General features: G+C 45.8%; 1 protein-coding gene across 3 annotated transcripts in view; it reads right to left on the bottom strand.

The window, feature by feature from the left end:
* LOC130390106 (caspase-3-like) overlaps positions 1–4,135 on the bottom strand; it is a 32,932-nt gene extending 28,797 nt beyond the window's left edge. For 2 of the 3 annotated variants that reach the window (XM_056599833.1, XM_056599834.1), the window contains exons 1-6: positions 4,049–4,110; positions 3,676–3,754; positions 3,164–3,312; positions 2,142–2,270; positions 1,776–1,951; positions 240–354 (exon numbers count right to left, since the gene is read on the bottom strand). In XM_056599833.1, the coding sequence (XP_056455808.1) occupies positions 240–354; positions 1,776–1,951; positions 2,142–2,270; positions 3,164–3,312; positions 3,676–3,754; positions 4,049–4,073 (673 nt within the window). In that variant the 5' untranslated portion in view covers positions 4,074–4,110. Of the gene's footprint in view, positions 1–239; positions 355–1,775; positions 1,952–2,141; positions 2,271–3,163; positions 3,313–3,675; positions 3,755–4,045 lie in introns of all 3 variants that reach the window. The other variant, XM_056599837.1, reaches the window with a different exon arrangement.
* Between the last annotated feature and the right edge of the window lie 13,647 nt (positions 4,136–17,782).

Here is a 17,782-nt window from a genome sequence, read left to right as displayed (position 1 = left end):
CCAGGGCTGCTGGACAGGGGGGGGGGTATTTGTCTGGACACACGTATTCAGAGCTAACAACTATCTGGTATGGAAAAGTCTTTACACAATAACTGCAATTGAATGGGCAGTAATGATTAAATAATGAATAGATTGTTAGGATCATAATGTCGGAAACATACAATATGTTATTTGTGACCAAAGGACCACGATTGGCATTTGATCGCCTCATGATTCAGACAGCAGAGATTACTGATTACCTGGAGCTGTAGAGTGGGCGTACAAGAAGTCCGCCTCCACGGGAATCCTATCCAATGATTCGTCACTGGAGCTGTCCGTTTGAATGCCATCGTCCAAACAGCAGCCACGACATGCCTAGCAGAGATTTATATTCATTAATTTATTTTATTGAACCTTTATTACCCAGGAAAAGTCCCATTGAGGTAAAGTAATTCTTCTCCCAGGGAAAAAGACTTGCGGCAACACGTTTCAAAATACATAAAAGACAGGACAATGGTTACATACTACAACACAAATCTCATACTACACATACTAGAACACAAACAAGACATTACACTTAACATGACAAGCTAATACAGACATACAACTTAAATGATACATAGTTACAATGTTCAGATAAGGTGGAGATAAGGCGAGACTAGTTTAGAGTCCCATAGCTTGGTCTTAGAAGGGTAGTGTTGAATCATCAATAGCAGGGGTGTATACGGTATAAACGGTAAAGAAAGTACACCGGTGTGAATTTGCGCTACGGTATGGATTTTGACATTACCGTGATATAGGGCTTGGACTTTTGCCCAAAAATCATATTCGAAGTCTGTTTGTTTATTAATATTAATATTCGAACATATTAGAATATTTATTAATGATATTTTGACCATTAAATGCCTTCAGTAAGACCTGGATGGGGCTTCGCAAGGTTTGTTTACCGCATTGCTATGGTTACCGGTCTTGCGCGTTCCAACGGTTTATTAGGTTTCTAATAAATCACGGTCTAATCAATACTTCATTCACTGCCTCTTCCGTGGTCATTACAATATTATGAATAGACTGCGTCGGGTTCTCCGACGTCTCTCCCTCTTGCCCTGCCCATAACAGATTTTAATATTAAGGGCTGCCTAATATTTGTCAAAATGTTGATTTAATTTTTTGATATTCGTATTATATTCGAATAACGAAGTTCGGAGTCAAAGCCCTACTGTGATACCGGTGTGACTGGTAGACAGTGTTATGTGGAACCGCGGAGCAGTTGCATTTACAACAGAATTAAACCCAATAACCACCAATGTGTGCAAGGTCCGGGGGGGTAAATTGGGGTTCTAGCTCAAGCAGGCAATTTACCTCGGGGAGTGTAAACGCAAAGGCTGTGCCGCGAAAAAAGCGTGCATAAAACGGCCTATTTAGCAGTGTATAAACGCTCAGTGAGAGAGGGCTGTGACTGAGTAGAACGACTCCAAATAAGCCTCAAAGTCAGTAAAGTGTTAACTGGGTTCTCTGTGTTGTTCTACTAAGCGGCGGACACTTGGTGGTGACGTATTACGACGTGATGACGAATGTACTGGCAACCGTACTCAGGCCCAGTTGAGATTGTCAAGCGTGAGCAGCACAAGCCAGCGTACTGCAGGGGGGGGGGGGGGGGGGGGGGGCAATCGTACTTGAGCACAGTACAGGTGTGAAACGGACTTGGGCAAGGTACAGTGAGTTCGCCCTCAGTGCGCTAAATAAACCCACACATCAGCAGTAATCCACACGTTATAATACTGTCCATCAAAGCCCACCTGTATGAAGAAGAGTTTGGGCTTGGCCACCAGAGTCTTGCAGCGGTCGCCGCGGAACATTCCGGTCAGCGTCTCGAGCTCGGTGGAGGCGTCCGTCCCGAAGAAGGTCCCTTCACCGCCGTGGCTCAGCAGCACGCACACAAAGGAGGCGGAGCCACTGTGGTCCTCCTGGGACACTGTGAGGTGGGGGGTGGGAAACACACCAATTTTTTTCACGCTAACTTATGCTTCTTCTCCATCCGTGCAGGAGGGTCAGCAACTCAGGGATGTGCAGACCCCTTTAGCGACCAGGCTTTGAAAAGCGGCATTACTCCTACAACTCAGGGCTTTGGGTCAGTTTAAACGCTGCATAACGTCGTCCTGTACCAGTGTGGAGCAGCTCCTCCATCTCTCCCACGGTCCGGTCGTCTTCTCTTCTTATCTTGTAGCCCAGACCGCGGAATGTCCTCTCCACAGCGTCCGCATCCACGTCGGTCCCCTCACGGGTTTCCTGGCCTGAATGGGTAGGCCCACACGCGCACGCACAAACAAACGCACGCACGCACGCACGCACGCACCCACGCACCCACGCACCCACGCACCCACGCACGCCCACACGCACCCACGCACCCACGCCCACACGCCCACACGCCCACACGCCCACACACCCACACACCCACACACACACACACACACACACACACACACACACACACACACACACACACACACGTTGTTGCAGGTAACAAAAGATTCTGCCTCTCCACTGGGGGAAATGTGTGTTAATAACGCAAAGACAAACCGATCACAAAAAGTTTAAATCAGTACAGATCTCTGCTTTAAATGACTGTTACTGTTATTTCAGTCACCGATCATCTCTTACCCTATTCCACATGTGTCAATATTTCAGTTTTGCTGAAAAACATGACCTTATTTGTTATAAAAAAAAACATTGTACAGCACTTAATAAATGCTGTTTTGCTTTATGATTCGTTTTTTTCTGATAAGATTTAACAGCAAACCCGGAAAAAACGATAATATTTGAACTAAAATATACTATAATACTAGCCTATTATATATCTTCATTGGAGTAATAATGATTGTAATAAATGTCTGGCCCCCTAATTATATTCCCATCCCTCAGCATGGCCCTCAGTTCGATTAGACAGCCCTTCTCTAGTCGTTATGTTTTAGTCACTTGACTGTTAAATAAAATGCCTTAGGTCGATTGTGATGAGTCCAGACACTTGACTAACATTGATCCATGTCCTTCACAGCGGTCTGCAGTATGGCTGCGATCTGACACACAACACGTCCTTCAGAGGCCAGGTGTGAACGCTGGATCGCACCTGGCCTTGGAAGGACGCCTTGCGATGTCTGTGTATGAGGAGTCATAATGGGGGCTTTACCCGTGCTCTCATGGAAGTTCTTGTTGTTGATGATCACACAGGTTCCGATGCTTTTGTAGTCCATTCTGTAGCGGTTGGCGTCCCCGGAACCAGCTCCAGCTTTTCCCTCTCGCCCCGCCTTGTCAGGGGGGTTGGGAGCCTTGGATTGCCTCAACACACAGATGCCGTGTGGTTAAACACACAACTACAAACGAGGACGTGGTACAACAGAGATCAACACACCAACATTCATTCTCTCCTCTAAATTGTTCTATTTGGAGTAGCAGAATGTATCATGTGTCTGTAGTTTATTCTGTTGGGGTTACGTCCTGTGTGCTTGGGTACTTGTGTACTGTTTCTATCTTACGTTACTCACTGTGATAAACATGCACCATGACTTCGCAAAGGAATTTCCTCTGCAATGCCGATAACCGACTAGTGATATATCGATCGTCATTAGGGTCCAGTTATTAGTTATCTGCGAGGACTAAGCACTATCTCTGTATCTTCAATAGGGTCCAATAGGGTATTACCTGTGAGGCCAGAATTTGGCGTCCACACTGTCTCCTCGCTCCTCTGCATCGCCACGGTTCTCTGACATGGTTATTATTCTATATATGGAGTTAGTTACACTTAAACATTAATACACGGCCGGGTACATGACGGAGAAGGAACTCATCCATAGTTGATTTGTTACTAAAGGTGACAGTAGAGCTGAATAATGCGACCTGAAACCACAGGAGCGAGACTCCTATTTAAGAAAAGCGGCGTCAAAGTGAAAGTGAAACGGCCAACTGATCCCCAAATAACTAGTTTACGCTCAAATCCGTTATTTAAAAAATAATCCTACGTAAGTGATTAACATGAGTTTACAATATGTTTTTAAAAAGTTCATTAACCTACCGTGTACGCGACCAAAGGTGATGGACATGTAAGGACGGGACTTCACCTTCAGACAGGGAGACGCTCACTAGGCCGTTCCTTATAGGTCCATGGGGCCTACCGACTGACCAATCACAGGGCGGAGCTAGGAGGAACAAGATTGGTTGGAACAGAGCCATCACTATGTCCTCTTAGCCAACATCCCTGTCTACACGTGTATTGGCAGACATTTGTTAAAACATTTAAATAAATGTAGAGAGAATGAGTGTGGTTGTGTGTCGATCTCTGTTGTATAACGTCTCCGTTTGTAGTTGTGTGTTTAACCACACAGCATCTGTTGAGGCAATCCAAGGCTCCCCGAACATCATCACCAATGATCTTTCTTCAACTCGCCCTGCTTTAAAATCTATTTTTTAAACAAGGTTCAATCCTGTTTGTGAACATGTTGGTGTCAAACGGTGTCTGAGAGGAATTGCAGCCTGAGGCTCTAAGAGATGAGCCTGGGCTGTCAACCACTACTCCACGTCTGGGGCCGTATTCACAAAGGATTTTAGGGCTAAAAGTAGGTCCTAACTGCCGAATTTAGGAGTAACTCCTAAAAATAATGGGCGTGTCACTCTTAAATTTAGGACTCCTAACTTTTTTCACTAAGAGCCATTCACAAAGTATTTTAGGCCTAAAAGTAGCACCTAAGTCTAGGAGAGCTTAAAAGTCCTCAAGAGGACTCCTAACTCAGTAAGACCTATTCACAAAGAATCGTAAATGCCTGCGAGACGAAATGTTAGGGTATTAAACTTGTTGTGGAGTTAATCGCAATGCAATAACATCCCAGACTAACAGGAATAATCCGATTAGTCCCGAAATAAAATGTTTGGCCACACTACGTTATTTAGCAACAGGGTAAATGCAACTTTGCAATGCCGACGATTTAAAAATATCGCAACCATCAGTCAGCCGTGCCATAAACTTTCCGTTTGGACATTCAACAATTACACAGGATCAAAGACAACTTCATGGCAATTGCAGGTATGCCCGGTGTGGTCGGTGCTATTGACGGGACGCACATAAAAATAATTGCGCCATCAAAAGACGAGGACGTGTTCGTCAATAGGAAGAAAGTGCATTCCATCAACACGCAGGTTATTTTTGATGCAAATTTTAACATAGCCTATACTGGATGTTGTTGCAAAGTGGCCTGGATCTTCAGCTACCCATGATTCGCGCATTTTAATGGGGAGCGGTCTGAGGCAGCTTTTTGAGATGTACCAGTTGGGTGTCACTTGCTGGGAGACAGTGACTATCCATGCAAGACGTGGCTCTAGACACCCTACCTCAATCCACAACCGGGAGCACAGTTAAAGTGTAACATGTAAGTGATTACGCAGATTACGTATAGTCCTATGCGTAAAACACATCGTATTGGCTCTTTGCGAGCACACAAACATACACGAAATGTTGTGGAGAGAGGAATTGGGCAGATGAAACGTCGGTTTCATGTCCTCCACGGCGAAATACGCCTCACCCCAGAGAGGGCAAGCACAGTAGGCTAATCACTGTATGTGCCATTCTACACAACCTCTGCAAGCGGAGGAACATTCCACAGCCAGACGATGATGATGATGATGATGATGATGATGATGATGATGATGATGATGATGATGATGATGATGGCGATCAACATTACAAGGAATTTGGCCGTGTGGAACCGAGTGGACAGGCATTTAGGGATCACTTTGAAAACACATTTTAGGTAAACACCTTGGCACAAATCAGTCAACACTTGGGTAGTTCGTAACATTTATTTTATATTAGATTTTACGTATTTGTATTGTTTGCTTTCTCTCTCTCTTGAACGTGCAGGCTACAACGTCATTATCGTGGTCTGCACAAAATTGTCATCATGCGTGTATTCTGCTAACTGCACTATAACTACTTAATAGGAATTCATTTCTAGCCTAGGCTATTTCCTTGTTTTTCGGTGATTCAGTGGGCTCGTCTGAACAACCAATGACCGCTTCTAAACTCGTGCACGAGAATTGACGTAATCCATAGCAACGGCGCGTCACTCTTAGTTCACTCTTTGTGATTTATCCTTAGTAAGAGTAGGTCTCAGCGGCTTTGTGAGTAACTTTTAAGAAAAAACTCCTACGTAAAATGTTTTAGCGCGAGTTAGGAGCACTCCTAGCGGTAAGATAAAATGCTTTGTGAATACGGCCCCTGGACTACAACGGAATCGTTTGTCAGTCAGTGTGACAGACCTGTGAATAATTAATAAATAGTGTTGTTAATGATATCTTGTAGATCAGGGGTCTCAATCTCGCGGCCCGGGGGCCAATTGAGGCCCGCGGGATGATATTTAGTTGCCCTCTACTTGACATCAAAATGTTGTGTTAGTGCGGCCCGCACGTTGTTGTCGAACGCACGTTCCTGCTGAATCGCTTGCCAACTTTTCTATCACTTGTGGTAGGGTGACCAGATGTCCCGGTGTTGCGGGATAGTCCCAATTTTGAGTTGCGTGTCCTGAGTCCCGACAAAGGCCAAAGGACACTAACCAACCGCTATAAAATGTTCCCTGTTGTCAGCGATTACATAGCCAATGTGATCTAATTATAGCCCGACCATTAACTTAGATTGGGTCAATTGTGCTCCTTTTTTTTGTGGAATACTTGATGCGGCCCCGCCTGACCCAGACTCTACCTCCAGGGGCCCCCAGGTAAGTTGAGTTTGAGACCCCTGTTGTACATGTTGCAGATAGGGGCGAGTAGCCTAGTCTGAATCATTCTGAAACACGCACACAGGTATTTCACGAAATACATTTTCTTTAATTCGTCAACATAAATGGTATGATTAATTGCTTTCCTGCTCATGAGTAGGATCAAGACATGTGTAGCAGGCTAGAAACCCTAGTCAAGCGTAGTGCTCTTGAATGCAGCCCCAGATTGGTCCAGTCCCCTAATTAAGGCCTTATTTAAGGCAGGTGTGGCCATTGTACATTAGTATTGCTTGTGTCCCTGCTGTGGCTGGTTTAGCGTCAACCATGTGAGTAGCATTTTGATGGATGGACGGAGTGAACTTTTGTACAGGCTTCCAATTCATTTGATTTGTTATATGATTTGTTATATTTAGGTTCAATGCGTGTTCACATAAAAGGGGCGTTTATCGCGTCATTTGATTCACCCTTATGCAAAATGAATCGAGCAAGAGCGGTGTATTTCACTCAAGACGAGCAGTGCATCATTATGAATTCATACGAGAAATTCAAAATACAAATTACAGCCAAGGGGAACAGGGTTGCCCATAATAAGGCTAGGTTGCGTGCTGGCAAAAAATAGCCGACCATGTTAATTCGTAAGTGAGAAGATTCTGCATATTGTCTAAAAGATATCATGTAGTCCTATCATCATGCCTTTTACCACCATGTGGTGCCAGCACGCACCTAAGAACATGGGGCCAAGTCAAAAATAAATCTAAAAACATTATTCAATGTGGTAAATTGTAAGCATCCATTTTAATAATTTCAGGTGAATCTAGCCTATGATTTGCAATGGCCTAGGCTCCAACCTTTAATCTCATGTTGATTACCTGTAGCAAATAAAAAGAAACCACAAATGAATACGACTGGGAGGGAGACCACTCCACCGCCCTTCACCACCTCGGAGGAGCTGGCTCTCGTCAACAACGAAGGTCGGCCGATGATGGTAGGAGTGGAAGGGGGGATGTCCTCTGACCCCACTGCCTTGACATCCAAGTTGTTTGTAATGAGTATGTATTCATGTATTGGCATTGGACACAAATAATTGTCTTGCTAATCAAATGTGAAATGATTGAGTGTAAATTAATCGTGTCATTTTTAGTTGAAGGTACAAACATTATTTTGGAGGAGCCGCCGACAATCAAGCTCCAATCAGAGGTATATAACTATCAAAGGAAAGTGTCAGGTATTCTTCTAAATGTTAAATTTTTTGGAAAGAATGTCCTATAATAGGTTTCCCTGATTCTTGCAGGAGACTCTGTCGGCCTGTGACTCCAAGGCGACTATGGAGGTGATTTTTCTTAACAATTCTCACAGCTATAATATGAATTTGTAGATTAAAAAATGCCTAGGCCTAATTGAGTCACTGACATAGCGGTTATGGGATAATGGACAACATGGCACTTGACTAACCAAGGTTAATGTACGTTGAACGTGGGGCCACCTTGAACTTTCTAAAGAGCCATCACAATGGGGAAACTCAACCGAGCAGTGCTGTAACTGTTTCACATGACTCTTCCTTTTGATAATTTATTCTATAGAGGGAAATGGCATTCGATGGGCCATCCACCTCCACCTCCTCAAGGCCTTCTCGAGGGACAGACAAGGTTTTTATTTAGGTTATTCCTTTTGTAAGGTGCGCCACAAGGCTTTGACCATGGTAACTGAATTACGATTTTAACCCATCATTTCTTTAGATTGGAACAGACACTATAAGGGCGCTGTACAAGCGCAACTTGGAGCTGGACAACGATATTAAAGTCTTGGTGAAAAAAAAATTGAAGATCGAGATCCAGCTCCTCGAGAGGGTAGGCTATTTTTAGATTTTCTTTGGTTAAGCTCGACTGACTATTGAAATAATGTTTTTTTTCTACTTTAACAGCAACTGCATGGCGATGCGACGGCTAATAAATAAAATAATTGAACACGAGCAAATGTTTTTCCGTCCATTGTAATTATTGAACAAAAGTCACAATGAAGTTTTGAGATTACCAAATGGAATGACACATTAACATTCATACCAAATGTAGCCATGACATGCCGGGTGAGGATCGAGATGACCTTTAGAGTAACCAAGGCCCGCTGGAACTGCCTCCGTGGTTTGAGGGTCAAGCCAGAGAGGGGAAGCCAGATTATCACGCCATGTGTGGTGCTCCACAATATTGCAACAATTCGCAAAGAGAGAGCCCCACATGTGCCATTGGTGGCAGATGATGTGGTGGACCCCATCACGGTGGATCATCCCACAGGAACGGCGGTCAGACGGGCCATCTCTAACCAGTTTTTTGGTTAGTTTTTTGTTCGTTTAGTTTTCCTCTTGGAAGTGTTGCATATTCTCAAAGAAAGTTGTCCAATCCCGGGTTGCTTTGAACTCACTTCATTTATTATAAAGTCGTCGGCATGTTTCGGCATGGTAAGTGAAGCTATACGGAGGGAATTCTAGGAATCGTGTAGAACACGTGTGAGAGATAATAACTCTGGCTACTATGGGCCACGGGCAGAGGCCCGTGACCCTTCGCGGGTGTCGCTGAAAATCTCTCCTGTACTGTTCTGTTCTGTTCTTTTCCCTCTTCTCTTTGGGCGTGGCCTAGTGGGCGTGGCCGGGGTGCCGTACTGGCTTCGGCTTCTTCGTATATATAAAAGCGCTGCTAACTGTGGCTGGAGCAGCCTCCAATAAGGTCTTGCTCCCCTTGTGGCTATGTATAGTATTTACGGCTTATATGTTTGGTCCTGTCTCATTGGGTCTATGTGTGGGTAGCTTAGATTCTTAAAATACGTAACAGAAGGATGCGTTTGTTTCGTTTTGTTTTTTTTTAGGGCTGGGCAAGTCAACGCGTTAATTACGCGATTTAGTCAACGGGATTATTCCAAATTGACGCACTGTCTCTTTCGTAGCCTATTTTTTTTTTTCATTTCATTTTTCATTTAGAATTTCCAAGGTCTTGCCCACAGAATGTCAACATATCAGAAATTATTTTAGTTTAGTTCCACTTACTCTACATTAAATTACACTTGCAGGGTCCTAAGTGCCTGTTTACAATTCCCTAATCTGTGGTGTTCCGTAAATTTCATATTCAACCCACACACTGGGTGACTCAATAAAACTCTTTAGATCACTTGGTCTAGTTTTTGCTTAGGCTTTTCGTCTCCCTGCCTGAACAGTGTGGGGAAAAACGGTCTGTCTAGTTACTGGACCAGATGAAATGAGACGGAGAGGTAATAAAGTCTATCGGCACGAGGACCTTGGATTTATTAAGTAAAGTGGCAACGGTTATACAGGGTCATAAAGCGTGAGAAATCGAATATGTCTAAGTCCCTAATCAGCGCTGATGGTTCGTCCGGAGCTTCGCCTCCGTGGAAGGTCTGCTTCAGAAGAAGGTGCAGAGTCCCTGTGTGGTACAGTTTTTATGCTGTATCCTCCTCTCGATGAGGTGTGTGCGTTTGAGGTGTGTGTGGTTCTGTGTGTTTTGCTTGGTCTTGGCTCCCAGGCCCTGGGAGAGCTTCGTAACGGGGGAGAGCTCCTCGTGTCTCCGGTGTGATAAATTAAAACGGGGGAGTGCCCCCCCAAAGTGTCTCGTGTGTGATAATTTAATGTGGCTCTCAGGCCCCTGGTGTGGGCAGGGGTATCTCTTGGTTCCTCCTAACGGGGAAGAGCTCTCAAAATGTCTCCTGTGTGATAAATTAATGTGGCTCTCCCGTTCTTGAGGATGACTGGTGCATTGTCTGAGTGTCCACCATCTGCCAGCCTGGGAGATGGGGCCTTCAGCTCCGGCCTTGACCTGACTATATATTATCATGTTTGTGTTCGTTGGGTTAGAGCAAGAGTTGACTATATTGTAATGTGTCCATGTGATGTGCTCATCAGGCTAGGGTAGGAGTTAGCTATATTTATAATGTACATGTGCTGTACTCAGCAGGTTATTTTTACCAACATATCCCCCTCAAGTCGTCGCAAGACGACTTTTACTCATTAGGGGTACGAGGGATAGGACTCCAGCACGGGACTACCATCATAACACCATTAGAAATAACAGAAAGAAGGAAAAACGATCATAAAAACAAACAACCATGAGCATGGGACTAAAACAACTCGCTGGACCGGGTGTATGGGGAACCACGTGGGAGAAACGCTACCCATGCTTCAGACATGGGTATGCCACACACACCCCACCTAGGGGGTGGCATCCACCCCCGGCCTTACATCGCGAGCAGACAATACCAACAATACTGGCAGCAGATGATACACAACAAACATACAACAAGCATACAACAATACAAAAACAAATATCAAACGATACCAAAAAACAACAACCAACAACAAAGCTGGCCACACAACAAAACCAACACCAAACCATAATAATAACAACAAAATGCAACAATAAAACTAACAAACAATAACGATATAAACAAAAATGCAACAATCACACAAACACTACACAATAACAATCACAGGAAAGAAATGCAACCATGAAACGTGTCCCTTAATAATAATAATATCAGAAAGATATGAGGTACACAACGAATGGCAATCCCCCTCAACCCATCCCTAGATGACCACACACTAAGGATGTGAGGAGGAGTTAACTGGTCGTGTAACAATGAGCAATCACACGCATGGGGTATCCAGGGTAGGCCCGGGGCACGGGAACAACTGAAACCACGGAATAGTCCTGAGCGTCATCACGGGCAGGTGGACGCAAGGCGCCACCTGAGCATTAGACCCTTTTATTCAACTGCGCTCAGGACCTCATCTGATAAACGGGCAATCAAGGCCCCTGGAATCTCGCCCGTGTGTATCCCCGAGCTCCATCTAGTGGGACAGCGATATAAACAACAACATTTGCGTTCCCGGCGTCGGTTGCGTAGACGTGGGCATAGATATGGGAGCGGCTAAAAACAGTGAAGCGTACAGAAGCGAATACAGCCAGGGGCGCCCTCAAGCCTTAAGGGAACGGGCCGCAGCCCCTGGTACCGGAACGCAGATCCCTGGTCCGGGCGACGTGGGTGCGTCAGGTGGGAGGGGGGTGGTGCCGTTGGCGGGGACGGGAATGGGGCAGCCCACCTGGAGAGGTTACTAGCACGTCACAGGCGGGGGGGGGGGGGAGGGGGGTGTGGTGGTGGGGTTTCAGCATACGGTGGTGGGGCCCACTTGCAGTGGCTGGGATGGGGAAGGGGGGGGGGGGTCACGTGATCTTCATGTATTGGTGCGCTGCATTGCGTGGGGGCTCTTGGACAATGGTGCAGGGGTCTGTTCCATGTTCTCCAGCCAGATCAGGTCGGGCCCCTCTGGTGGTCCCTCGTCCAAACTCTCGATCCCCAGGTAAGCTTGGATGGCACCTGCTGCACCTGTAGCGCCCATCGCTCATTGGGCTCTCCATCCATCCTGTGAAGGGGTCATTAATGCCGGAATTCTCTCTGCCAAATCTAATCTGAGGGACTGTAACCCTGCCAGCACCCTGGCCACCGACCCATCCGGTGCTGTGTTATTGGGGATAAAAGTACAACATGTCGTCTTTATCATCCCACACACCCCTCCTTGCTCTGCCAATAGCATATCTATATCTATATAGTCCCTTGACCTTATCCGTGGAAAAATTGACAAAACGTTGCTGATTATAGTATATACTATTTATCCAATCAACATTTTTGTTAATAGTGGACCACCAAAACAGGACTGATTCAAACCCTGCCGAAATCTGATTGCATCATCCTTGGGTAGTTGGTCGGCTCCGGGCGTGTCTGCATCTGGCTCCTCCTCTGGCCCTGGAACTTTGTGTTTCTCTTGCTGGAATTACAAACTTATGTACAACAGTTAGATGTTCAAACATATTTTCCTTAATTCTATTTCTAATTACTCTAATGGAAGTCCCTTTTGGGACCCTCGAATGTTAAGTGAAGGCATGGGTCGACCCTAAAGCATTTCATGCGGGGTTAGATGTGTCGTTCTGTTAGTTTTCATGCGATAACTCATTAGTGTCAGTCGTAGTGCATTAGTCCTTTAATTTAGTACTCTAATTTAATTTTGTTAATCTTTGTCTTAAGCGTCCCATTCCTCTCTCCACCATACCTTGTGGTTTGAGGATTGTAGACACAGACTAGTCTTTATTTGACATGCAGATGTTAAATCACTTGTTTGAGTGTTTTCTGAATAAACGCTGCCCTATCGCCCGAGCTAATTTGTGACGGAATTCCAAACCTTGGCATGAATTCTCTAGTCAGAAACTTGATTACTGTAGCCGCACTTTGGTCTTTTGATGGGACTGCTTCTACCCATCTGTTGAACACTGTTTTTTCATATATTTCACACTCATTTAGCTGGATGTCAATCATTGTTTGCAAGTATGGTGAAGAAAAACCTTGTTTTCAAAAAATTTCCTAATTCTCCTCAATACCTCCTTGCGCAATGGTCAAATCCATGCGCATTAAATGATAAGCAAATCTAAGAACGCTGTTGGTACAACCAACGTCGAGACGTCTAACCTTAAGCATCAGCAAACTGAAACCAATCTTTTGGGAAGGGAAATCGAAACCAGTATGTCCAAATCCAAAGCCCAATATGGGTGGGTTTACCATCAGCCGCCTGAAACCACGCTGTTCCAAAGTCATGCACTAAACCGAAAAAACGTACATGCGTTAGTGGCCTTCTATACCACAAAGGTAAAATAAAATAAAATAAAACGCGACATGCCCCGTTCCAAGACCACCTCTGCTGCAAGAGCTGACATATCTGACCCCTGTTCCTCCTCCACCCTACACCCCACCTAGCACTTCCCATGATTGTTGCAGCTCGTCACTTTATGATCAAGTGAGCCAGTGCCCACAGCGACTCTGCCAAGTAATCGTGACTGTGCCTGCCTTAGGTCGTCCCGGGTGTCAAGGTGGGATCTTACCCGTCGTTGGCTAACCAGCCTTCCATACTGGCTCGCTGCAGGATGCCATACCTGGAAGATACAATCAATCCCCACCTATATGGTGGTATAGATCGCAAAGTGGAGGGATGGAGACAGAGTCTTCAGCCCCAACTGCCCTATGCAGCCAAGTTTGTGCGTAATGAATACACCTCAGGGAAACTATAAAACAAAAAGTCATTTATCAGAGTTAAAATTATTAAAGTGTTGCAGCAGCAGTAGTGGCATTTGAAAGGTAAACCCACTACTTCCGAATCCAAATTGACAACATAGCATGTAGGATCCCTTCCCAGCAGATGTAGCGCTAATCCACCTGTCATCCTTGACCAAAGAGATATGCCCCATATTTTAATAGGTGTTGTCCTACTTGTACAGTTTATCAATATTACGTTTTATTTTTTTTATTATTATTCTCATCTTTATCATATCCATATTTATTCAATTATTCTTTCCTGTGTGAAAATAATATTAATCACTTAGTTAATAGCAACACCTTCTTTAGTCCAATTGCATTAGATTAGCATCACTGTTGTCCTATTAAAGTATCAACGTTATTGTCCTTCTAACCTCCTCATGAACTTCGATGTTCATCATCATGAATGATAACTGTTGTCCTAGGAAGACAAAAAACAAAACTAAAACTAAAACAAATTAGCCATAATGTGAATATCCACTGTGTGTCTCCCTGTGACTCTCTCCCTCCTTCAGGAGAACACGCTCTCTCTCCCTCCTCAGTACGGGGTGCTGTTTGGTGCAAGACAACAGATAAGGGTGGAATGTGGCTTCTCTCTCTCTCTGCGTGTCTCCCTCCCACGTTGGGTGCGGCCATAACGCCTTGAGAGCGCGCGTGCTCCGGGGGCTGGGTGTGGGAGAAACCAGTGGTAGTTCCTTTTCTCGGCCAGCAGAGGTGAAACCTTTATAGGTGAAACCTATGGACAGAGACTACAGAGAACTTCAAACATGGCAGACGGGGAACTACAAATTTATCAAAACCTGAAAACTCAACAGAGCTCTACCTGTATTCCTTGGATATGTGGTATTTTATGGCGTATGGCCACCACACGCTTTCAGTTGAACACACTCTCTATTTCCTTTCTCTGTACTGTGTGTTTGTGTCTCTCTGTACTGCCTGAATGGTGTAGGTCGACAAATGGGGGGGAAATGTGTTCTCTCTCTCTCACCCTTCCTCACTCCCCTTGGGGTCAAGCAGCAGCTAGGACCGTTAACAGATAAGCCTGGAATGCAACATCTTCAACTCCCCATCATGGAACAAGGCCTAATAACTATCTCTCACACACAAAAAGATCCTTCTGTCCCTTCATTCACAAATAACTTTTCACTTTATTATATATAACTTATATATAATACTGCTCCACCTTTCCAAATTTCTATATACACAAAACTAGAAGCTGACCACCGAAATTGGTACAGGCCTCGTCAGGCCGAACCAAAACACCCTCACAGGTTCTAACTTCCATACAATTCTAGGGAGGGGAACTACAACATGAGGTGGAGTAGAGGACTTCAAATATGGTGGACGGGGACCTCAAATGGGAGGACTACACATATGGGAAAGGGGATTACACTCTGGGCCTGAAAACCATACAGAGTCCCTTCTCGTGGTCCTGAAACAACCGTTCATTGTTAGAAAAACACGCACTCTATCGCTACCTCCAACTGTCTAGAGGGAAAATGGTCCCTCTGGTCGTCCTCCGACTTTAGCTCTCCTTGTGTATCTCTCTCGCTCCCTCTCACACACACACCTAAACAGATCTTTCTCATTCTGTCTCCTCCAAACGCACACACAGAAACGTCACCTCTTGCGTACACGCGCACAGAGACGCACACAGCCTTTCTCACTCTGTCTCCTCTAAACACACACACAGAGACATATCAACAGACTTCTCTCATTCTGTCTCCCGCAGACGCACACAGAAACATATCAACAGACCTCTCGTTCTGTCTCTCGCAGACGCACACACAAAAACATATCAACATACTTCTCATTCTGTCTCCCGCAGACGCACACAGAAACATAACCTCTTGCGTACACGCGCACAGAGACGCACACAGTCTTTCTCACTCTGTCTCCTCTCTCTCGCGCATACACACACTGTCTCTCTGTGTGTCACTCATGCCCCAGGCATACCGTTTCCTCTGCAAAGGGACTCTAACCCTGATAAAGGACTCTAAGCTTCTTACCACATAGAATTATTTAATACACAAACAAAGAAGGGGACTCTAACCCTCTTAAAACGCCGGTGGGGACCCTAACCCTCTTTAAGACGCCGGTGGGGACCCTAACCCTCTTTAATACGCCGGTGGGGACCCTAACCCTCTTTAAGACACCGGTGGGGACCCTAACCCTCTTTAAAACGCCGGTGGGGACCCTAACCCTCTTTAAAACGCCGGTGGGGACCCTAACCCTCTTTAATACGCCGGTGGGGACCCTAACCCTCTTTAAGACACCGGTGGGGACCCTAACCCTCTTTAAGACGCCGGTGGGGACCCTAACCCTCTTAAGACACCGGTGGGGACCCTAACCCTCTTTAATACGCCGGTGGGGACCCTAACCCTCTTTAAAACGCCGGTGGGGACCCTAACCCTCTTTAAGACGCCGGTGGGGACCCTAACCCTCTTTAAGACGCCGGTGGGGACCCTAACCCTCTTTAAGACGCCGGTGGGGACCCTAACCCTCTTTAATACGCCGGTGGGGACCCTAACCCTCTTTAAAACGCCGGTGGGGACCCTAACCCTCTTTAAAACGCCGGTGGATTTATTACACATCCATTACTTGGCCATCGGTAGTCTTGTATCACTATGCCCGATTCTTATAGGCCCTATGGTCTCGTGGGTATTCTTTCACCATGCAACGAGCCGATATTCGATGTGTCACGCGTTCAGGGTCAATCGGGTTTATGGGGAAATGCTGGAATGCAACTCTATTCGTCCCCACGAGATATCCCGTAGCGAACCGCTCTCACAGTCTCACCTCCTAATGTGGTTCCTATATAACTATGCAGAGTTTGGATTTTATCAACAGGTTCTGCCTACCTTTTGTTGGGCGTACGCGAGGTGAGGCTGCAGGAATCTTTCCGGTGCTCCGGGGTCTCGAGGCCGTGCCGCTCTCCGTCTCTCGTTTCCCAGTTGCGGTTCAATTCAGAAAAAATCACGTCGGTGGTCACCAAATTGTGGGGAAAAACGGTCTGTCTAGTTACTGGTCCAGATGAAATGAGACGGAGAGGTAATAAAGTCTGTCGGCACGAGGACCTTGGATTTATTAAGTAAAGTGGCAACGGTTATACAGAGTCATAAAGCGTGAGAAATCGAATATGTCTAAGTCCCTAATCAGCGCTGATGGTTCGTCCGGAGTTTCGCCTCCGTGGAAGGTCTGCTTCAGAAGAAGGTGCAGAGTCCCTGTGTGGTACAGTTTTTATGCTGTATCCTCCTCTCGATGAGGTGTGTGCGTTTGAGGTGTGTGTGGTTCTGTGTGTTTTGCTTGGTCTTGGCTCCCAGGCCCTGGGAGAGCTTCGTAACGGGGGAGAGCTCCTCGTGTCTCCGGTGTGATAAATTAAAACGGGGGAGTGCCCCCCCCAAAGTGTCTCGTGTGTGATAATTTAATGTGGCTCTCAGGCCCCTGGTGTGGGCAGGGGTATCTCTTGGTTCCTCCTAACGGGGAAGAGCTCTCAAAATGTCTCCTGTGTGATAAATTAATGTGGCTCTCCCGTTCTTGAGGATGACTGGTGCATTGTCTGAGTGTCCACCATCTGCCAGCCTGGGAGATGGGGCCTTCAGCTCCGGCCTTGACCTGACTATATATTATCATGTTTGTGTTCGTTGGGTTAGAGCAAGAGTTGACTATATTGTAATGTGTCCATGTGATGTGCTCATCAGGCTAGGGTAGGAGTTAGCTATATTTATAATGTACATGTGATGTACTCAGCAGGTTATTTTTCCCAACAACAGCAAGTCTTCTGCGCTCAGCTCCAGTCTGGACTACGGGCCTCGGGCTGGTAACAGATTCCAAGCCGGTTTGAGAACGTGAACATGGACTGGCGTCAAATGGTGTCGAGAGGAATCACGGCCTCAGCCAGTCTA

The sequence above is a fragment of the Gadus chalcogrammus genome, chromosome 10 (genome assembly GCF_026213295.1).
Source record: "Gadus chalcogrammus isolate NIFS_2021 chromosome 10, NIFS_Gcha_1.0, whole genome shotgun sequence".
In the NCBI taxonomy this organism is placed as follows: Eukaryota; Metazoa; Chordata; class Actinopteri; order Gadiformes; family Gadidae; genus Gadus; species Gadus chalcogrammus.
The sequence above is the reverse complement of the archived record's forward strand: the minus strand, read 5'-3'. Positions and strand labels throughout refer to the sequence as shown.